The following is a 22,293-nucleotide window of genomic DNA, read 5'->3' on the forward strand; positions in this document are numbered from 1 at the left end:
AATTTTCTAGAATAAATTTTGTTTGCTACATTAGCTACCAATGCCCCCATAAGAAGCCGTCCCTCGCATACTTCCTTCGAATTCGGCATTATAAAAAGAAGGCTACTAATTTTTCGTCGATATAGTGAATCGCACGTAACTTGTGGGATTGTTTATTTTTATGCTGGGAAGTATTAACTGGTGTATTTTATTTAATTTCTTGCAAAATACATACATAAATTTTGGAGAAGGTCAGTTCGATATCGTATTCAGAATAATTCGAACAAGAATTGAACTTGTTAAATAGTGTCTCTGTTTACCGATTTTTTTAAATATATGCAAAACTAAAGATAATGTCTTGTTTGTAATAAAGAGAGATTAAAACATTGCTATTTGTGGTGTCGTTGATCTGACACCCCAGGTAACCAATAAGTGATTGTGCAATATGATGATAATTTTTCAATGATATGATGTTTAAAAACTGTCTTAAGTCATATCAGTTTCATTATCAATGAAAAAATAATTAGAAAATGTAAATAGAACTTCTTGATGCAAGAATGGTAAATAAAAATTACACCGAAACCGTAGTCATCACCTATAAAAAGGATACATTTAGCGCTTTTGAAATATTTTAATCAAGAATAGCGATATTACAGATTTGTTTCGTGTATGAACGTCTGCGGAAGCCCTTTGGACAGGTTGGTGAATGAGATCGAACTAATCCGCGGACATCTGCAGACGCTAATACATAAAAATATTATTCCAATATTTCTACATAATTTCATGTTTTAGAATTAGATTGTCATTAGTTTATGTCATGCAATGACACGGACAAGTTTTGAAGAATTGCTAAACTATAATCTATTGTATTTGCCTCGTTACATCAGTTTTGTACAGTGGCATAGAGGGGACATAAGAAATATTTTATTTATGAAGTGCGCAGGTGTTAGCAACCACGTGCGAACGTGTTAATTAAAACGTGCGCACGTGATAACTATTACGTTCGAACGTGGTACCTAACACGTGCGCAAGTGATAAATAAAATACACATGATAGCTATCACGTGTATTTTATTTATCACATGCGCACGTGTTACCTACTACGTGGTACCTAACACTCTCGCACGTGGTGCTTACATGTACGCACGTGATAGCTATCACGTGTATTTTATTTATCACGTGTTAGCTACCACATGCAAACGTGATAGTTATCACGTGCGCACGTTTTAATTAACATGTTCATACGTGGTAGCTAACACGTGCACACGTGATAAATAAAATATTTCCAATGTCCACTCTATGCTACCTACATTTCTAATTAACACGTGCGCATGTGATATCTGTCACGTTTATACGTGATAGCTATCACGTTCGCACGTGTTAATTACCACGTTCGCACATGATAGCTATCACGTTAGCACGTAAAAACTATCACGTTATCTCATTGGTCAGCTAACACGTGCGAACGTGAAAGCTGCCACGTGCGAACATGGTAATTAATACATGCACATGTGATAACTGTTCACATGTGTTAGCTGACCAATAAGAAAATGTGATAGTTATCACGTGCGCACGTGTTAATTTCCACGTTAGCACGTGGTAGCTAACACATGCACATGTGATGCAAACACGTGCGCACGTGATAAATTAAATATTTCCTGTGTCCCCTCTATGCCTCCGTAGGATACAGTTTATCGGCTGTAGTTTTTTATTCATTCGGCCTTTACCTAGTTATCTATCCATTGTTTGACTTATTCACAGACTGACTGAATAAAGTGGTTGAATTTCATTTCAGCAAATGGTCCAAGAGAGAACCGAATGCTGCGTATGGGGGCAACTGATGTGACGTTTGGCAAGCCAGAAAACTTTCCGTCCTACGGTTGGGATAATGAGTACGGCGAGGTGTCTTGCTTGTAAGTGTTTATGTACATATATTATTTCAGATGGAAGTTGAACTGAGCAGACATGAGCATCAAATGAGTTAAACGTTACAAATACGAACATAAGATTGAAAAATGCCCGAAGCTTTCCATGGACTCACTGTGGATTTCACCAACAGACGAGAGGGTTCCTATTATAATAGTAGCTTGATCTGGGATGCTGTATTCGACAAAATCCACGAGAGCCGAATACAGAATCCCAGATCTATCTATTGTTATAATGACCCTTTTATTATTCCGCCTGTTTTGTCATCGAACGAAATCGGTAGTTTTTGTGTGCGCTGTTTATAAAACTTTGTCAGGTCTATATGAAAATAGCCCGGCAAGTTTTTCTAGTTGTGAAATACAGCCGCATTTTTGAAAGAATTTATATAGGTTTATGATAAAAGGCAGTATAGCTCATAAGGGTCAAGGAGGCGATATCCTTAGGACGGCCAGCACATATTCATGCAGCCTCGCCAGGTATATGTATGTTTTTGACAACACAGAAAATGACGTCACTCGACCTTCAGCTATTTCCTGAAGTAAATAAAATGAAAGTAGAAATGCTAATTGTTAAGCTCTAACTGGGACTCGAACCCAGTAAAATTGCCGTTAGGTAACAAAGCGAATACGCCGATAATCCGGAGTATGCCGGTTATGTGTTATTGTCACAAAACTGTTCCAGTCCACGTAATGTAATCGGTGCACATAAACTGCCTAGCTATAGCTACTGCTGTTATAGGGAAGTGGTAGAGTGTTTGCCTTAGGTGTGAGAGGTCCTGGGTTCGAGTCCCAGTTAGAGCTTAACAATTTTCATTTTGCTACAGCATCTTTTTGATGTTAAAGGACAGTTCCAGTTGTTCTATATTTTTAGCACACAGTATCATGGATCAGTATTTAGAAATCCAGATTACAGTTGAATGTTGAATCAAATGCACCCGAGCACAAAATATTCGCTATATTATGTCCCTTTGATGCTTATGCTCTTCAGGTCCAAGAAGAGTTACATTTTCTTGATCACAAAATTTTCTTTTACATGAAAATATTAAATGCTCATAACTTTATGCTTCTGCTTAAACTAGATGTATTGTTAATATATCTATGTTTTAGAAATATATGTACATTTGTCTTCATTTCAAAGCTTTTTAACTTCATAACTATGATTTGAAAAACTTAGGTACTATCTCTAAACATGGAGGTAACATAGAGATCTCTATATTACCTCCATGCTCTAAAGCATGATTGCAAATTCATTCCGTGCAAAGCATGGTTGTAAATTATCTAAATACATGTACACTGCTTACTAGCGTACAAATTAAACCAACTATCAGTCAAATCAAGTCTGCAATATTTACTATTTGTCTTGTCCTCGTTGCTTCTGAGGGATCAATTTTTCAGATTTTGTTAGGGCCTAATGTAATATATTATGTTGTTATTAAGTGATTAAGTATAGATCAATATCTATTTAAAAAAAGAGATAAATTTAGGATTTTATTTAATGATAACATCCTTACATCATTTAAATATGTTTCAGCAAATAACTTTTTATTTACACTACAGTATGTTCTTTGATTTTAATGCCGATCGTAACTTTGTAAATTCTTGTCCAGGCTGTAATTCTGTCATCCATGAAGGAATTTTGAATTTTTGTTTTTGTTTTTTTTTTGTTGGGTTTAACGTCGCACCGACACAATTTTAGGTCATATGGCGACTTTCCAGCTTTAAGAGACACAATTTCATCACGAACGGGCACCTGGGTAGAACCACCGACCTTCCGTAAGCCAGCTGGATGGCTTCCTCACGTGAAGAGAATTTTGAAATAGTTTGGCATAAATATACAAGGGCGTAGGAGCTGGGGCGGCAGGGGCGGCACCCGCCGCCCCAATATTTCGAGGAGCGGCGAAATGCCGAACTCGTAAATTTTTGAAAAAGGCTAGAATATATAATTGAAAATAAATACAGCGGTCTTCCATTTATCATGAAGTGCATCGGCGACTGATATGTACACAGAATCTTGTCATATCACCGACACCTTGCTAGATCACCTTGGTGACAGGGTATTGTACAAAATCGATAATCCGCAACGACCAAGGTCGCCGTATTTTCACGCCCCGCAGACTCGGATTATAGGCAATACATTAATTTTATTAATGAAAGTGAATCGTTTTTAATTGTTTTCTGCCAAAATTGCAATTAATTGGAATTAATGTTGTGTCTCAAATTCTCCCGACAAAGGAAAGTATCTTGAGTAAAACACAAACGCAAATCGGGATATTTAGATGTCTTTACCTAAAATATATTAAATTAAATATTTTTGACACTTAAACATGTTGTTTGAAAATCAAAGGCACCAATCATAATGATTAAATTCAACGCATAAAATGTAGAAAAATCCTCGTAGATTTTACAGATCTAGTAGAATTAACAAGTATTACAGCTTCTACATAAAGATATAAAAGGCCAATCAGCCTCGCAATTTTGCATTTCCAAATCGATCATTTGGTAAAAAGAACCCTCAATGGTTCAAAGAAAACAGTGATTTGCGTTTTACCTTTATAATGCCTTTTAATGACTAAAATGCTATAAGGATTGGATTACCCCTTTAAGTCAGGGTCTTGTGCTCGATCCCCTACTTAGACATTACTGGTTTTACTCTGGCAAGACATTGTCCGTATCTAACATCGTACCGCCATTACAGTGTTTAAACATAGTAAACTGTAAATAGGGGTGAAAACTCGAAAAAAAAACGAGTATGTTCAACAGATACTGAGCAGTCCAAGAAGTCGCCAGATTGCACCATTTACTCTAGCTATATGCAAAATTTTCCCAGGGCCACCCCGGACCCCGTTCATAGGAGGGGGACACCCCCTCCCAAACCCACCCCTCCGCCGCCCCAATGCTCAAATCGTCCCTACGCCCCTGATATATTAACCTTAATGAGACGACGTTTCATGTGTAACACTCAGACCCCTTTCTACAAGGTCAAGGTCACACTTAGAAGTCAAACAGTCTGTTTTGCGTCCGGATCGCAACTTTGCCATTCATCAAGAGGTTTTAAAAGTACTTAGCATAAATGTTTATCAAAATGAGAACCCTAGCTCAAAGGTCAAGGTGTTAACAGGGTTATTTTTGTGTCCGGTCCATATTTCTGCTATCCATGGAGGGATTTTGAAATATCTTGGCATAAATGGTAACTATAATCAGACAATGTGTCACGCGCAAGACCCAGATCCCTTGCTCCAAGGTCAGTGTCATATTTAGAAGTCATATCATAATAGATCTTTACTTGTCCGATATATAACTCTGTTATCCATGAGGGGGTTTTTAAACAACTTGGCATACATGTTTACCATAAGGAGGCAATGTGTTACGCGCAAGACCCAGACCACTAGATCCAAGATCAAGTTTACACTTAGAAGTCAAGTGAAAGGTTAAAAGGGTCTGTTTCAGATCCGATTCGTAACTCTGTCATTTATCATGTTACAATCTAAATATTTTAAGATTTTGTACCAATTGCAAATTAGCTCAGTGGTAAAGCATACAGTCCATGTTAAACAAATCTTTTACCGTGTGGGTTTGAAACTCACCATCGACATTATTGTTTTTCACGTAAACATTTAGATTCCTTCATGAACTATGTGACAACACAACAGAGAAGTATCATAAGCCGATATGGCAGGTTAGAAAAGTTTACCATTATATCAAAGATGATATTGACTAAATGCATGCATTTAAGCCATGCAAATAATAAACATACTGTTGTTTTATATAAAGGCATACATACAAATACAAACCATCAAAGAAAGAAACAAAAATATGGGAATGAAAATGAAAACGAAAAGAAAAAACACATACACACACACACACACACACAAAGACAAAACATGAAAAAAACTCGCGTAGATTCGACCCCACAAAATGATTACGCGCAAGACCAAGACACCTAGCTCCAAGATCAAGTTTACACTTAGAAGTCAAATGAAAGGTTAAAAGGTTATGTTTCATATCCGGTTCGTAACTCTGTCATTAATCAAGAAATTTCGAAATTAATTAGCAGAAATATTCCCCGATAACGAGAAAACGTGTCGTGCATAACAACCAGACCTCTAGCTCCACGATCGATGTCACATTTAGAGGTTAACGGTTTACATGGTGTGTTTCTTGTCAGTTCCATACATATTTTGTCGTTGAAGACATTTTAAAATTACATGGCATAAACGTTCCCTATATTAAAATGACGTGTCAGACGCAAGTCCAAAATCTCTAGTTTCAAAGTCAAAGTCAAACTTAGATTAAAAAGCTAACATTTATGTTTCTTGTCCAGTCAATAACTCTGCCATCATCAAACATTATTTATCACAATTTTCCCTATGATGAGTTAGTGTGTCATGTTCAAGACCCAGACCCTAGCTCTAAGGTCAAGGTTACCTTCGGAGAATTTTTTTCTCTTGTCGAAAAATTAGTCGTACCTTAACTATTCTGGCATATTTTACGCATCGAACTGTAGCATTCTTGGACAAACCTCGGGGGCGTTTGTCACTAATAGTGCCATCTCTTGTTTGAGCTTCAATTCTAACTTTGAGAGTTATATATATTTGTACTTATCCCTTTAAAATGTCAAGGTCAGTAGTGGCTATTGTCAAGTTACCTTAAAGACACACTACTAACTAACTGTAACCTTTTGTATTTCCATAATGCTGTCTGACTAAAGTACATCTCCTATTACGCTATACTTAGGATCTGAAGACGTGCTATTGATAGTCTCGTTCTGACGACCATTCCGTTAGCCAGGCAGAAGGCTTACTTACTACATTTTGTAAGAATAAAAAATCTGTAAGCGACTGGTCCCGGATTCGAGTCCCTGACAGCCTACACATTTTTACTTACTTACAACATTTTATAAGAATAAAAAATCTATATTTAGACTGGGTTTTTGATAGTTACATTTTTTATGACGTAAAGTGTCAGCCGGTAAGCTCTGTCGGTAAAGCGTTAGCTCTGTCGGTAGAGCACTTGCTCTGTAAGCGACTGGTTCCGGATTCGAGTCCCTGACAGCCTACACATTTTTCTTAATCTTTGACATTCGAACAAATTGTCTCATTGGTTAAGATAAAAAAATAGAATTGCGAAAATAAAAAATAGCAATTCTGGAAATCAAAAATGTACAGAAGACGATTAAGAATGGGTCATTCTCGGATCTTCGTTTAGAAGATTAAGTACTTCAGTCAGATTGTTCCATAATTGTAATTATACATTTTTGTATGGAGAAATGAGAAATAACAAGTGTCTAATTACAGTTTGACAGTAACAGATATAAGGCTAAGACAATGTGTTACTAAATATATTATTCAATTAATGTAGTAGTATGCACGGTACTTCATGTATTAAGGTGAGTTTAGATCACACTTTGTTTCTATATACAGTGTAAGATAGTTATTATTCTATTTTTTTTTTATAAAACTGTACTGAGAAGAGAATGACTGAGTAAGTTTGCAGATGAAGTAATGAAAAACCAGACTGAGCTTGTCCACCTGTCATCTTGTAGAACAGTTGTATGATACCAGTATTACCAGAATTATTTGCACAAAGTTCATGTGGGAGGAAAAGTAGACCACTAGGTATTGGTGGGTCTTTAACTCTTCTAACTTGTTAAATACCGATGGATAAAAATAAATGCTATAGCCTACAATTAACGGTCAATGCGAATACGTTAATGTTACACACCGATAGCCACACGAAAACTACATGCAATTATAGACTTGCCACATTTCTCTACTGCGAAAATATAAAGTGGTAATTTTGACCGGGAATTCACGGCATGACTTTAAAATAAATTTTAATACTGAGCAAACATGGATATCTGACCATAACAAAACTATGAAGTACAATGTGTTCACTAGATATAAACAGGCGGCATAATATAAAAGTATGTACAAAAGGCTGTTTAAGCATTTATTTGGCTGATGTCCTTGGGTACAGGTTATCTTGTTTGTTTCGCACCAGCTGCTTGTTACCACTTTATCCTGCATTCAGAAATGAAAAACTGCCATTTGTTTTGTACCATGTGTACGTATGTATCTCATTTTATACTTTTAATTTTGTTCCTTGGATGTCTTTCCTTTGATTACAACTTAAACATTTTCAAAATAGGTTATAAATAAAAGTAACTGTTAAAATACGTACTAGAGGAACAGTTAGCGGTTCAACTTGTTTCACCAGCAGTCGTATCATTTTCACAATGCACTACACCCTGTTGTCACAGTTCATACACACAGCGGTGTATATGGATCCCCTAACCTATATATAACTGCTAGTCTGCTATACATTGCAAAATCCTGAAAAATGTAATAAGCCATTAAGAAAACATGGCATGATAATCATATCAGATATACCCGCAATAACGTCAACTAGTTCTTCGAATACCGCTTTGCAAAATATATGAATTTACTATATCTGGTTCGTACCCGAGGGTTATTTTCTTGTTACAAAGTAACAAATAAGCAAGGCCTTATGTTAAAATGTATCTTGGTAAATACTTCGTTATGAATGATAGATGCATAAGAATGGAAACTATAGATTGCAGTGACAGGGTATAAAGTCAATCGTTAAGGTTACCACCTGAGCCAGTATTAAAAGTGAATATCTTAAAGAATTATACACATTTCCTTGTATGAAGCTTTCAATGTTGTAGAAGTCTTGACCCAATGGTCTTTTTTTGTTCCGTCTGAGAGGTTTATAAGGTTTTTTTCATGAAGTTTTAAGAAAAAAAACATTATTGCTGCAATTTTCATTATTCTTCTCATGAACATACTCAGTGGAAGGGAGTTTGCTATTTTCCACATGATTGTGTTCTCTGCTAAGTACCGTCTTTTAGATTTATTCAGTCTTCAGGTAGTACATGTTCCCCGATACTTGTAGATTTCTGAACGTTTGGAACTAATGTGCTGGTTGCACTTTAACAAACTCATTCAAACTGATTATGCTATTGTTCGGATCTTTTATATATTTCTTTTTTCTCACGAAAACACAGGTCTTACTCATTCTATTTGTTTTCATATAATAGAAGCTTGTGATCCCCATCTTAGTTAAGTTCCATCCTCATACTTGGGCCAGTCGATTCCATGGAATTATGCAAGGAAATCCTTGAGATTTCATACATGGTCTATACCCGCAGCATCCACTTGTACATCATAGCCGACCATTTTAGACAACACCAGTCAATATTGTATTTATATGAAACTGCGTTTTAATAACATTTTTCCATCATATGTTTCCAGTTTTATTCAAAGCAGATTTGCCATTTACACAGACGTCCGTGTTAAACATACAGTATCACGTGTTATGGACTTGTCATACTTCACCCTCGACATGTCTCCTCCTGTATCAGTTGTCATACTTCACCCTCAACATGTCTCCTCCTGTATCAGTTGTCTTTTTGTTTAACTACTGAGTCATATATTCGCATTCTTAAGGTGTCAGGTCTTTGGATGTTGTGCCGACAAAGTATTATATCCAAAACGGCTTTCGGTCTGAGTATATGAAAGCTTTACTGGCCACTTTCTTCCTGTCCCGCCTCTTCTGGACTGCCGTAGCAATACACGCAGATTTTCTTGCCTGTCGGATACGTTCTGAAAAAAGAAGATTAGCCCGTATACATTCAGTAAAGTATTCTTCTGAATTGGTCTGAATGGTTTAACATATCTTTAGAGTAAATGACTATTCCCAGCATTCCGATATGTATCCCTTTCTCTGAAACACATTCGTTAGATTCCACAAAATTGATATTCAAAATAAGTTGTTTCGGCTTATGAGAGATATTTATAGGTCAAATGTTGATAAATTTAGTTGTGTTATGTATCATAACAAAAATGATTATTTAAAAATACCTATTAATATGTCAGATTAATTGCACTATCTTGTTAACTTAGTGTTCCGTCGTTCGAAGCGTCCGAGTATCTGGTGACGAATGGTGAATTCTTGGAGTTTGTCAAGGATGGTGGCTATATGAAACAGGAATATTGGAGTGAGGAGGGGTGGAAGTGGAAAACATTCAGGCAAGCAAAGCATCCGATGTTTTGGATTTGCGGCAGTGGTAAATATACCAAGAAATACAAACATGTTTTTTTTTTTTTTTTTTTTTTTTTTTTCAAAAAAAAAAAACCTGAGTGATCTTATTTTCATAGTAAATAGTATTTTCTGGTCAGTAGAATGTCCCTAAAATTATTCATTTATTAGGAAGTCAGTGAGCTTTAAAAAAAGTTACTCCTCACGAAGTGTCTTTCTGCATCTTGGTCATTTTATACTATAACAAACACAAAAATATTTCATTTTTTCCTAGAAATTTCATCTGCTTCACATGTTATTGATATAAAATTGTCATATTTTTCACATGTAAAGTAATTTATTTGAGGCGGTTATAAGAACATAAAAATGATTAACCTTTCCAGGCTGTAAAAGTGGTTGTGGGGCAGACCTGGCGACGTACAGTCATTGCAGACTCCCTGGCAATACCATGGCAACAGACAATGGAAATCATACACCATACAAGTAAGAAATCACCAGTAATGTAATTATAACAGTTCTTGCAAGCACACACTTGTATGTGAAATATCAATAAGTAAGACAGCTTCTTGTGAATGTATTAACATACATGGCGACCAAACAGATTTTAAACGGAATGCTAATATATATTCTGTATTTCATTTTAGATACCGCGCCATGTTTGACAATCTGGATATGCCATTATCGTGGCCAGTAGATGTGAACTATCACGAGGCGAAGGCCTTCTGCCACTGGAAAGGATCAGAGTACAGACTCTTGTCTGAAGCTGAACATAATGCCATTAGAGGAAAACAGGTAGGTGCTTGCTTGAATATGAGTCTGCACGCATAATAAAATTCTACTTGTTCTACCAGTGCTGGAGGCCGAAAGGGTGTTTCACATTTGATTACCTATCGCCTCGATAGCCTGGTGGTAGAGCGTCCGTTTCACCGGCCGCGTCATACCAAGACGTGAAAAATGGTACCAGTAGCTGCCTTGCTTGGCGCTCAACATTAAAAGGGAAACTGGCTTCTCTTCTCTCATACCCTCGTGGCGATGGATTCCATCAGGAATGAGTGATTGTCATGAGTGATTAATATAAGTTGTAGAACTTGCTATTTTACTTTTTCATATGTGTGCACCCTGTTATAGATAATATTCTGTGTGCTTATCACATCGTTTACATATCATTCTGTTATAGTTTACTCTATGCTAGTCAGTAGCCACAGTGTTATTATATTTTATCTCCATGTTATAGATAGTTTATTGTGTACTTATCACATCGTTTACATATCTAATTATCCTGTTATAGATATTTACTGTGTGCAAGTCGCATCGTTATCATGTTTTATCACCCTGTTACAAGATTTTTCTGTGTGAGTTATCATATTTCATCGCCCTGTTTTTCTAAAGAATTCTTGTCATTTCTTTAATTAATCCCCCGCCGTGGCGGAGGGATTATAAGAATGGTCTGCGTCCGTCCTGCCGTCCGTCCGTCCGTAACAAATTCGTGTCCGGTCCATATCTCCTAAACCCCTTGAAGGATTTTCATGAAACTTGGGTCAAATGATCACCTCATCAAGACGATGTGCAGAACCCATGAGTCAGCCTTGTCGGTTCAAGGTCAAGGTCACAACTCAAGGTCAAAGGTTTGAGCCTGCCATTTTGTGTTCGCTCTATATCTCCTAAACCCCATGAAGGAATTTTATAAAACTTGGGTCAAATGATCACCTCATCAAGACGATGTGCAGAACCCATGAGTCAGCCATGCCGGCTCAAGGTCAAGTTCACAACTCAAGGTCAAATGTTTGAGCCTTCCATTTTGTGTCCGCTCTATTTCTCTTAAACCCCTTGAAGGAATTTTATAAAACTTGGGTCAAATGATCACCTCATCAAGACGATGTGCAGAACCCATGAGTCAGTCATGTCGGCTCAAGGTCAAGGTCACAACTTAGGGTCAAAGGTTTGAATCTTCCATTTTCTGTCCGCTCTATATCTCCTAAACCCCTTGAAGGATTTTCATCAAACTTGGGTCAAACGATCACCTCATCAAGGCGATGTGCAGAACTTATGAGTCAGCCATGTCAGCTCAAGGTCAAGGTCACAACTGAAGGTCAAAGGTTTGAGCCTTCCATTTCGTGTCCACTCTATATCTCCTAAACCCCTTGAAGGAATTTTATAAAACCTGGGTCAAATGATTACCTCATCAAGACAATGTGCAGAAATTATGAGTCAACCATGCCAGCTCAAGGTCAAGGTCACAACTAAGGGTCGAAGGTTAGAGCCTTCCATTTGGTGTCCACTCTGTATCTCCTTAACCCCTTGAAGGATTTTCATCAAACTTTGGTCAAATGATCACCTCATCAAGAACTCATGAGTCAGCCATGTCAACTCAAGGTCAAGGTCACAACTGAAGGTCAAAGGTTTCAGCTCTGTATCTCCTAAACCCCTTGAAGGATTTTCATGAAACTTTGGTCAAATGATCACCTCATCAAGACGTTGTGCAGAATTCATGAGTCAGCCGTGTCAGTTCAAGGTCAAGGTCACAGCTAAAATCAAAGGTTTTACCCTTTCACTATCCATAGCAGTGGCGGGGGATTTAGCTGTCTTTCAGACTGCCTTGTTCTGTAAATCTTACGACGCCTATTCTATTATATAAACTATGTCGTTCAATTTACATGGTTGAATTAAAAAAAAAAACAACAAAGAACGAGTAATCGGAACTGTGGCAGTTTTCTCCAGATTTTTTGCATGGGAATTTACTCGGAAACAGTTGTCCCTTTGATTCAATCTTTTATTTAATTTTCAGACTTCAACTGAAGCAGGGACGTTATGTGATCTGATATTTTCAGGGAGAAAGATCTGTAACCACAACATGGCCTACGGATCTTCAACTGTAAGTTGTCCCACGCGAACACCCCGATCATATTTTATCAAACTTTGTTAAATCGTTATTGTAACAATATAAAACTTTAAATGTACTGTGTTCAAGTGGTGTATTATTTTCTACATTTCATGGCATCAGTTCAGTTTAAAATAGTTTTATATAGTTTGGTTTAGAATAAACAGTTCGTCTTCCTACAGCCAGTGAACATGTACCTACCGAACGACTGTGGATTCTATGATGTGTTCGGGAACGTGTGGCAGTGGACAGAGGACCAGTTTAACGGTCTGTGTGAGCATACACACATGCTGTATGACGACTTCTCTTCGCCTTGCTACGACGGAAAACATAACGTGATTCTGGTAACAAACTGCTGTGGTTAGAATTCTACTGTAATAATGTTGCTTTTTACTTCAGAAAACGAATAGAATGTTAAATGTTTGCTATAAGATTTTATAATATTTGTTTGTTTTGGGTTTAAAGCCATTTTTCAACAGTATTTCAGTTATGTAACTGCGGGCAGTTAACCTAACCAGTGTTCCTGGATTCTGAACCAGTACAAACCTGTTCTCCGCAAGTGACTGCCAACTTCCCCATCAGAATCACAGGTGGAGGACGAATGATACCGGACAAATGTCATGTATCTAATCGTCCCGGAGAACTCACGACCCCGAGATCCGAAGATCTGTGCTGTCCCTATTTGGCTAAGCGGGCGGGTTGATTTTATAATAAGTACATGGGAACATATTTTCGTCACTCTTTAATATAAGAATGACATTAAAACAAAAAGTAATAATTGGAAATTTGATAATAGTTTTTTGTAAAAAAACAAGATCAATATTCAAAAGAATCTAAATACGTTCAAAGAATGTTACAATTAGCTAAACATGTCAACTTTTCAGGGTGGTTCGTGGATAAGCACAGGAGATGAGGCATCAAGATTTGCAAGATATGCTTTCCGGAGACATTTTCTACAACACGCAGGGTTCCGTATAGCACGAACAGTACACAAAGCTGACAAGATTGAGCTGTCGACAAGGATTGTTGATACAGAGGTCTATATTCTTGGAAGTGGTGTCGAAGGTTGGATATTAATATCATAACCTCATTTCAGTGTATGCTCTAAGACATAATGTAACCTTTCACAGAATTCGTTACATGTGATAGCTTTTGCTTATATTCTAACAATCAGCAACATCATTGTAGAACTGCGATTTTATTCAGACAGAATAATGTTGTTTTATAAATTTGTTTTATTTAATAAGCAAATGATTTGTGAAGAGATTAGAATAATTCCAATTGTTTCGTATTTACTGTAGTAATTGTGTTAATTCTTGCTTGGTTTCTTTGCAGAGAGCAAATTGAATCTGGATAAGGAGAGAGTTAAGCCTATCATAGTGCCATCCACTAACATACATTACCATTTTGAATCCCTGGAGAAATTAAAAGGTATTCTCGAGCAGGAATTTGGATTCCGAAAATCGTTTCCTGTTGTGATTGCCGATCTTTGTAAAGAGCTGGTTGAAAACAATCGCCTGGACAAGAAGTCTGCACTTTGGATAGGTGCAGGATCTGGCCGAGGGCCTCTGCTTTTAAGTGATACATTTGAAGAAGTAAGAAATGTCATTTCTTGCAGTGAATATCATATAAACAAAATAGAACAGCTAAAAATTGTAAAGTGGGAATCGACCATCCGTATATTTAACAACAAACAGGAATGATAGTAGTATTTAAAAAGAGTCCATGATGCAAATAACAGGGTTTTTAACGAGCTGTTCTGTTTTAAATTTGTTTTCTGTCATTTGGTGGTTATTAGTTTTCGTAGTGTAATTCCACACTTATGTTTTCTGTCATTTGGTGGCATTACAAAGGAATTATTAGTTTTCGTAATCCAATTCCACACTATAAAAGGTACGCGCAGGTTTTTGAACTGACAAAAGAGATAAGTTGTTAAATAACAATTTACAATGTACTTACGTATATGAAGCATATTTTAGTCATATGTCACATGTTTCTCATCCTATTCCAATTAAAGAATAGATCTAAATATTTTATTTCAAGTAACAGTCGTTCAAATTGTGGAAACAAAACCTAAATATTTATTTAGATTATAATACTTCAGGTCCTGGCTACCGATGTGGTTGCCAGATTTTTAGATACCGCTATGGACATACAGAAGGGAAAGGACGTCAGCTTCACAACTGACGAGGGACGTGCAATAAATGCTACACTTGATAGGAACGTTAAACCTGACAAAGTTCTTTTCAAACAGGTAGGATATGTACACTACCTTTCAGTAAGCAGTAGATGACAGGTATGATGGATTTAATAACGGGTTGAGAGTATGATTAGCATCAGTTGTCGAATGTATGTTATTGTTTTATTTTTATGCTCCCGCAATTTGTAATGGCGGGGGTGTGGAATTAGTGTTAACCCTGTGCGTCCTGCCGTGCGTACTCAAATTTCATCTCCGAAAACTCTGTTGTGCTATGTCGGACTTTGAAAATAACTTGGAACAAATGACCACCATAACAAGACGACATGGGGCATATAGTGTTACATTTGTCCATATGTGCGTGGGTCGGTCTATCCGTGTACAAAAGCGTGTGTGACCTATAACTTTGTTCTGCTATGTCGGATTTTGGCTAAATGACCAACATACGTATTCAATACCCATACCCCTACCTTAACGGTTAATGTCACAGTTAAAGGTCAAAGACTTAAGGTCATTTTTATCATGTCTGTAACTTGTTTATGCATACATGTATATTCAATTAACTTGCCGCAAGCAATCGCCATAACAAGACAACATATCGTGTTGAAGACCCATACCCTTAATTTAAAGGTCACAGTCAAACTTAGAAGTCAAATATTTAAGGTCATTTTCCTATCCTCTCTACATGTGTAACGTTCTATTTCAAATAACTTGGCACAAACATTCACCATAACAAGACAACATTTCGTGTTCAATACCATACCCATACCTTTAAGATCAAGGTCACAATTTGATGTATAATTTTTCTTGTTCAGTCTATATTTTTTGTATGAGGGGATGAATGTTCACGTAGGCAGGCACAAACATTTACCATAACTAGGCAATTTGTTGCATGCAAGACCTACACACCTAGCCAAAAGGTCGATGATACCTTTTGAGGTTGCTCCTTCATTTTCTTTGACAAATCTATAACTTGTATTTTTGTACAATGTATACATAGATAGAAATTTAAATAACTTGGCACAAACATCCACCATAACAAGCAGATGTGTCAAGTCTAACACTTCGATACCTAGCAAGATAATACTTAAGCGGTCAAAGATGTCATGTCATGTTTTGTGTTTTATATATTTAGGAGGGTATTCAAGTAACTTGGTACAATTTGTCACCAAGGGAATGTAACATGGTCTCCAAGGGAATGTAACATTGTCATCAAGGGAATGTAACATTTAATCATTTAATGATGATATAAAGATTTACGACATATTTTCTTTTTAGTTCAGTATACTTGTCCTGTAGTGCAATTACAGGACTCGCACTGCTGTGTCCTAACATCACAAAGTGGGGACTCGGTATCCTGTAGTTAATCGGGCTTTATACTATTCTGTTTCTATAATGCTTTCAGCTGTCGTGCTTACATCCTATGATGCCATTTTAAAGAGAATCACACGTTTTGAAAAGTAATCTGATTTAATGCTTCTCCCCACCCCACGTTTTTGCAGGGGAGGAGAGGAGGCACTTAAGAGTTTCCTTTGTCAGTCCGTCCGTCCGAATTTGTGTTGTTCATATCTCAAACAGTATTTGACCTAGAGTCATCAAACTTCACGGGATTGTTATTCAGCACAGGAAGTTGTGCACCAGGGGTTTAATTTGGATTTTACGCAGCCAGACAATAGTTATGTCCCTTGACTTGGTCATAGATATGTATTAAAAGGCCTAAGTTTGTTTCACACGTATCTCAAAAAGTATTTGACCTTGTATTATGAAACACTACAAGAATATTAAAATTCAGCATGCACATATGGTCATGAACCATCTTAGGAATAGTTTTCGGCACATAAAGTTATGCATCTGGGATTTTGTTCCTGCTTTCTGTCAGTCAGACCAGACTTATGACCCTTGATTGTCAAAAATATGCATAAATGGGATTCAAGTTTGTGTCGCATGTATCTAAAAAAATATTTGACTTAAAATAGAAAAAGTGGAAACTTCACAAGTCGCTTAACACGACAAAAACAAAAATATTGCAGGTTCGGTTTGATTGAGCCTGATCGTCGACGGTAGTGGAAATGCATGCTACCGTTCACGCCCTCTATCCCAGGGTTGAGCAGAACTCAACATTTACACATGCTACAAGTACAAAAACAATTTAGAGACACCCGCAGCTATGTTCATACGGCGGTGCACATTGACCGTGAAAAGCGGCGTGTGGTCTCCAGTTAAAACATTAGGTTTGCCCTAAACGAGAAAACAATGAGCAGAACTAAACAAACTGGAATTTAGAAAGTGCATCTGAGATTATGGAGCCTGCATATCACAGAACTGCTAAAAAATACAAAATTAAAAAGCAGACACCATATCCAAGGGGTGATTATACAATACCCAAAGCTATAAAAGCAGGGGTATTGGAACCACCCAGACCGAAATGTGCTAGCTAAGAAACGAAACAGTACCAATAACACGACATAACAGTTGTGATGAACGATTCGAGAAGATTAAAACATAACAGCCCTGATAAAATATAAAACACTAGGGGATTGTTATATAGCGTGTGAAGTTGTGTACCTGGTGCTCTCTTTGGGATTTCACTCAGCTAGGCCAGAGTTTTGGCCCTCGCTTATTGAAATTCTTAAACGTTTGTGTTGCAAACATCTTAAAACTATTTCACCTAGAGTTATGAAACCATGTACAGTGATATAGGAGTGGAGGACACCTGTGTCCTATGGACACGCTCTTTAAATGGTTTGATTGCTTATGAGGTGAAGATGTGTTCTCAAACTAATAAACGTTTAGACAATTTATAATGTATAATAATTATCCATCTGTTTCAGTTTACTTGGATTCCAAATGAAGTTGGAATAAGTATCTTTGACATGACTGTTGTAACATTCTTGGAGAGAACACAACAACCAAAAGGTGCCCTTTTTCTACTGGTGGTGTTTTTAAGAATTTTGCCATTAAATGTATGACTTTATCATCCCTTTACTCCATATTTCCTTATACAAATATGCACGTGTAATCAGGATATGTTATTCCCTTCACTTTTTATTGTTCAGAATCTACCATTTTACAACGTTTTGCATGCATTCCTCTTGTTCTAAACTATCTAAATCAGCTTTTATAATGTTTAAGCGAATATACTCAAATCCATTTCATATCATAACATCCATGTTCTACTTTTCAACCAGTAGACTGTTCTACCGATATGTAATTTAATATTCGCTTTTCAGCTTGGCTTCTAAGGTTGTCAGAAATAACGCGGAACAATGGTCTAGTGGTCATAGCCTCCCCATCCGGCAACTGGGGTAGAGAGAGACTCGAACCCACACTCACATGCAAAGGGTAATTGATATATTTAATACGTTTTTACTTTGCCACGTAAGGTGTTTTGAAAGCACAATGAGCTCAGCTATCTCTCTGTTAACACACGTTTACTCATCCGTTAAAACATCCCTGAAAAGTGGCAAGAACAGCAATTTTATGCTAGAATAGACTTCATTTATATCGTTAACTGGTATAGAATACAACAGCTTTAGCAAGAAATAAGTACAAGTTCAATTTACACCACCCAAATCTACCATTTCTACCATTAATGCTTCGTAATAATAGTAATTAACCTTACCCTATGTTTTAATGAAAATTTCAGATTAGCATGTGTGGTATCCAAGGTTTTCCAGTATGAGGACACTACTGGAACCGAAAATGCTAGTGTTACAGTCTGGAAGCATGCTTAATCTACCAAAACGAAAGGGACAGCTATGCCAAACATTTCAGATTCGCTTTCCAATATTGCTCTTATCACAATAGGGTTTCGGTTCTTACTACGCTAGTAGTGATTTTTGTGTTTTGTAGGACATATTTAACTTCTACATGCGACAATATGATAAGCTGATGTTGGAAAAGGCTTCTAGGATACTCGTATTGACTTTATCTCAGTAACATGTTCTTATTGAAATAACAGGTTGTTACTGTTTCATATTTTACTCAGTAACATGTTGTTACTGTTTCATATTTTACTCAATAACAGGTTGTTATTGTTTCATATTTTACTCAATAATATTTTACTCAATAACAAGTTGTTACTGTTTCATATTTTACTCAGTAACAGGTTGTTATTGTTTCATATTTTACTCAGTAACAGGTTGTTATTGTTTCATATTTTACTCAATAACAGCTTTTTACTGGGTCATAATTTTGCATCCTTTTGAGGATGCATCCCTTTGAGGAGGCTTATTTCATATTTTTTTAATTATTGCGTGCATTATCTTTTTCTTCATAAATTCATACATTTTATATAATTTCATCTATCTCATGTAATCATGTTGATTTTTCATTCAAAATTGGATCTGACGTTTTCAGTTACGCTCTCAATGTTTCCCTATTTACATGCTTTTGTTCCATTCTATGTTTATTTGAGTATCATTCCGTACCATTTATATTATATGACTGCTGGAAAATCCCTTTGTTTATCATTGTTCAGTATACACCGTATTGTTTGTTATTCACAGTGAACTTTTTGTGTGTTTTTATTCTGTTGCATTTATTTACATAACTTCTTTAAACATATTTCTCAGTGAAAGAATGTTGACATGATATATTGTGTGCTTTTCGTAATAGACAAATATTTGCAAATGTAAATAAAAAGTGAACAATTATGTTCGGAGTGGTATTTGAAATCTCTTTTGGACCAAATATTCCGAAGATAACTTTGTACGTAAAAATTTGTAGCCAACTCGGGATTCATCTCCAGTCCAGTCATTAACTTCTTATAACCGTAGATACAAAGTATATGGGGTAAATATTGGAGTCGCGCATGTCCGTCCATTGTAACCGGTCCGTATTTTCTTAACCGCTGGGAATATTTTCATAAAACTGACATCAGTTGTTAACACTCAGGGGCGTAGCGTGAGTTAAATTGAAGTTACTGAAGGGGGAGGGTGTGGAAGGGGGACTTCCCCTCCCGCTGGTGTGGGTCCGTGGGGGAGGGGGGGTTCCCCCGCGAAAATTTTGAAATAAAGACGACAAATGGTGGCCTCTGGTGAGTTTTAAGCAATATTTAAAACGCATTTTTTTATCTGACTTCAGACATAATCTGATCTATAACATTCAGAATATAACCATAACAACTTACATTCAGAAAAGTCAGTTCTTATTTCACTTAATCGTTTTATCATGGTCGGTAAAGTTAATGTGGCAGACATTTTGAAAGATTCCTCGTATATTTAGGATTTGGCAATAACAGTATGGCGCACCGGCTTTCCATATAGCCTTCTATAGTACTTAATACTAGTAAATGTCATTTCGTTTCCAAAACATTTTGCATAAGGTGTTTGGCATTTAGCATTGATATCTGATATTTAGCAATTGACAATTACCATGGCGCACCAGGTTTCTATAGAATGCAAAAGAAGAAGGCATGACCATTAGTATCACTTTGTTAGATCCGCTCTACACACTCGAATTCTTTACTCTGAGCCTATTTACTCCCATTATGGTACAGCTGAATTATGGAGAGAGGTCCGGAAATATGATGAATTATTAAAGTGATAGAAGTATCAACTCTAAGATACTTTATTTCGTAACAGTAATAGTAAACATATTATCGAAAAAAGAACAATTTTATGCATGCATTAATGTTAAGCGTATCTATACAATACTGACAATTGCCAAAAGGCAGTGCCACAAAAACATAATTTACCAACACGTTTCCCAAAAATTAATTTAATAAACGTTTGTTTTTATAGGATATACATTAAATATTTCAAGTCGATATCTAAAGAGTTATTTCTTAACTTCATTGTCCATATGTACACTTAACAAATTTCCTAATTGGTCAGTTTATATTGTATTACTATTTTGTTAATAATGCATGTATTTACAAGAAATTTCACATACCGACATTTGAATAGGTACTGAAGCTAATTATTGATTTATTTTTGTCCGACTCGCGGCCAGCGTAACCGCATTAGGCATTTTGACCAATATTGCATATTTTGCACGTGCAGGGCGTGCGCACAATTATGCACTTGTTAGTGAACATTTTTGGCATTACTGACGAAAATCCTACTAGAACAACACATATCATTGTGAAATTGACACAAGAGCAACGCATAAACCATTTGTTAAGTTTGGCAACGAACAACGTTTAGAGACACTGGCCTCCAGATCGTACGCCAACAACAAAAAAAGTAAATTCTTGAGTATTAGCAAGTAATTCCTGTATTTCTTAATAAAACTTTGAAACTCAATTACTAACAGACTGAATGCTATTGAAAAATATGAGGAGTAGTTGTTTTTACAATTTTTTACAGCGTTTGTAACGTTTTGCTCGAGGCATATATTCAATCTAGGATAAACTTTTGTTCTTTTCACTTTTCAGGGGTGTTTTAGCAGAAGAGAAAACGTGTGCTTACGAGAAATGCTCGGGCTCACGTGTTGTTAAAACACTTTTCGTATGCGTTTTCCGATGCAAAGCGTAAACGTTTGACAGCCCCAAAACGGATAACTCAAAAGGAAATGATGTCAACGTGAAAAGCAATTCATTTTATGGTGACCTTGAGGGAGAATGTATTCAATTATAAATTTTCTTCGCATTTTATACTAGAATACCTTAAGCACATGTCTTTTCCATGCCCTACCGGGCTCGGGCACCAACCAATATCATCAGAGTCCTGCAGATGTTATAACACAAAAGATATGCGTTATCTCTACATAAACTGCCACAATTATAGATACAAGTGGTGTACTGGTAAAGACAGTCGGTAATGATTTATTGCGCGGCGGGCCAGGTTCAATTCCCTACTAGGGCTTCTTGATTTGGCATTTATAAGATACTTTAAAACAAAAATGTATATTCAGGATAATATGACCAAATTTGATAGAAACATAGCCGAAATGTGGCACCTTTACTGAAAACTCACCAAAGAAGAACTGTATTCCATTCTATATGGTGAATTTGAATAAAGGATATGTATCGCAAACTTTGCATTTACGTTATAAATTTATGTTGACTTTTAATTCAGAGGCCATTACTTATCTTGTTTACAGATACTAGTATGTAAAATCTTTGCACTAAATAACTAAGAATCTTAAATCGCCCACAAACCATTTTCGAAGAAAAGCTGCAATATTAACATGATTTTAATAAATTATAGGTCATTAGGTCTTGGTAGATCTATATCTTTAAAAACTAATCCCGTAAAAACAGACATTCGTTAAATAATATAAGATCAATGAATATCAAACATTTCTGAG

General features: G+C 36.4%; 1 protein-coding gene across 2 annotated transcripts in view; it reads left to right on the forward strand.

The window, feature by feature from the left end:
• Nucleotides 1-19,694, forward strand: part of LOC123524473 (uncharacterized) — a 32,546-nt gene extending 12,852 nt beyond the window's left edge. For both annotated transcript variants that reach the window (XM_045302689.2, XM_045302688.2), the window contains exons 8-19: nucleotides 1,774-1,891; nucleotides 9,829-9,992; nucleotides 10,348-10,447; nucleotides 10,609-10,756; nucleotides 12,750-12,836; nucleotides 13,025-13,186; nucleotides 13,727-13,907; nucleotides 14,178-14,437; nucleotides 14,947-15,096; nucleotides 17,871-17,955; nucleotides 18,270-18,381; nucleotides 18,686-19,694. In XM_045302689.2, coding sequence (XP_045158624.2) covers nucleotides 1,774-1,891; nucleotides 9,829-9,992; nucleotides 10,348-10,447; nucleotides 10,609-10,756; nucleotides 12,750-12,836; nucleotides 13,025-13,186; nucleotides 13,727-13,907; nucleotides 14,178-14,437; nucleotides 14,947-15,096; nucleotides 17,871-17,955; nucleotides 18,270-18,381; nucleotides 18,686-18,773 — 1,655 coding nt within the window. In that variant the 3' untranslated portion in view covers nucleotides 18,774-19,694. The remainder of the gene's footprint in view (nucleotides 1-1,773; nucleotides 1,892-9,828; nucleotides 9,993-10,347; nucleotides 10,448-10,608; nucleotides 10,757-12,749; nucleotides 12,837-13,024; nucleotides 13,187-13,726; nucleotides 13,908-14,177; nucleotides 14,438-14,946; nucleotides 15,097-17,870; nucleotides 17,956-18,269; nucleotides 18,382-18,685) is intronic.
• The last annotated feature ends 2,599 nt before the right edge of the window (nucleotides 19,695-22,293 follow it).

This window comes from Mercenaria mercenaria, chromosome 3 (assembly GCF_021730395.1).
Source record: "Mercenaria mercenaria strain notata chromosome 3, MADL_Memer_1, whole genome shotgun sequence".
Lineage (NCBI taxonomy): Eukaryota > Metazoa > Mollusca > Bivalvia > Venerida > Veneridae > Mercenaria > Mercenaria mercenaria.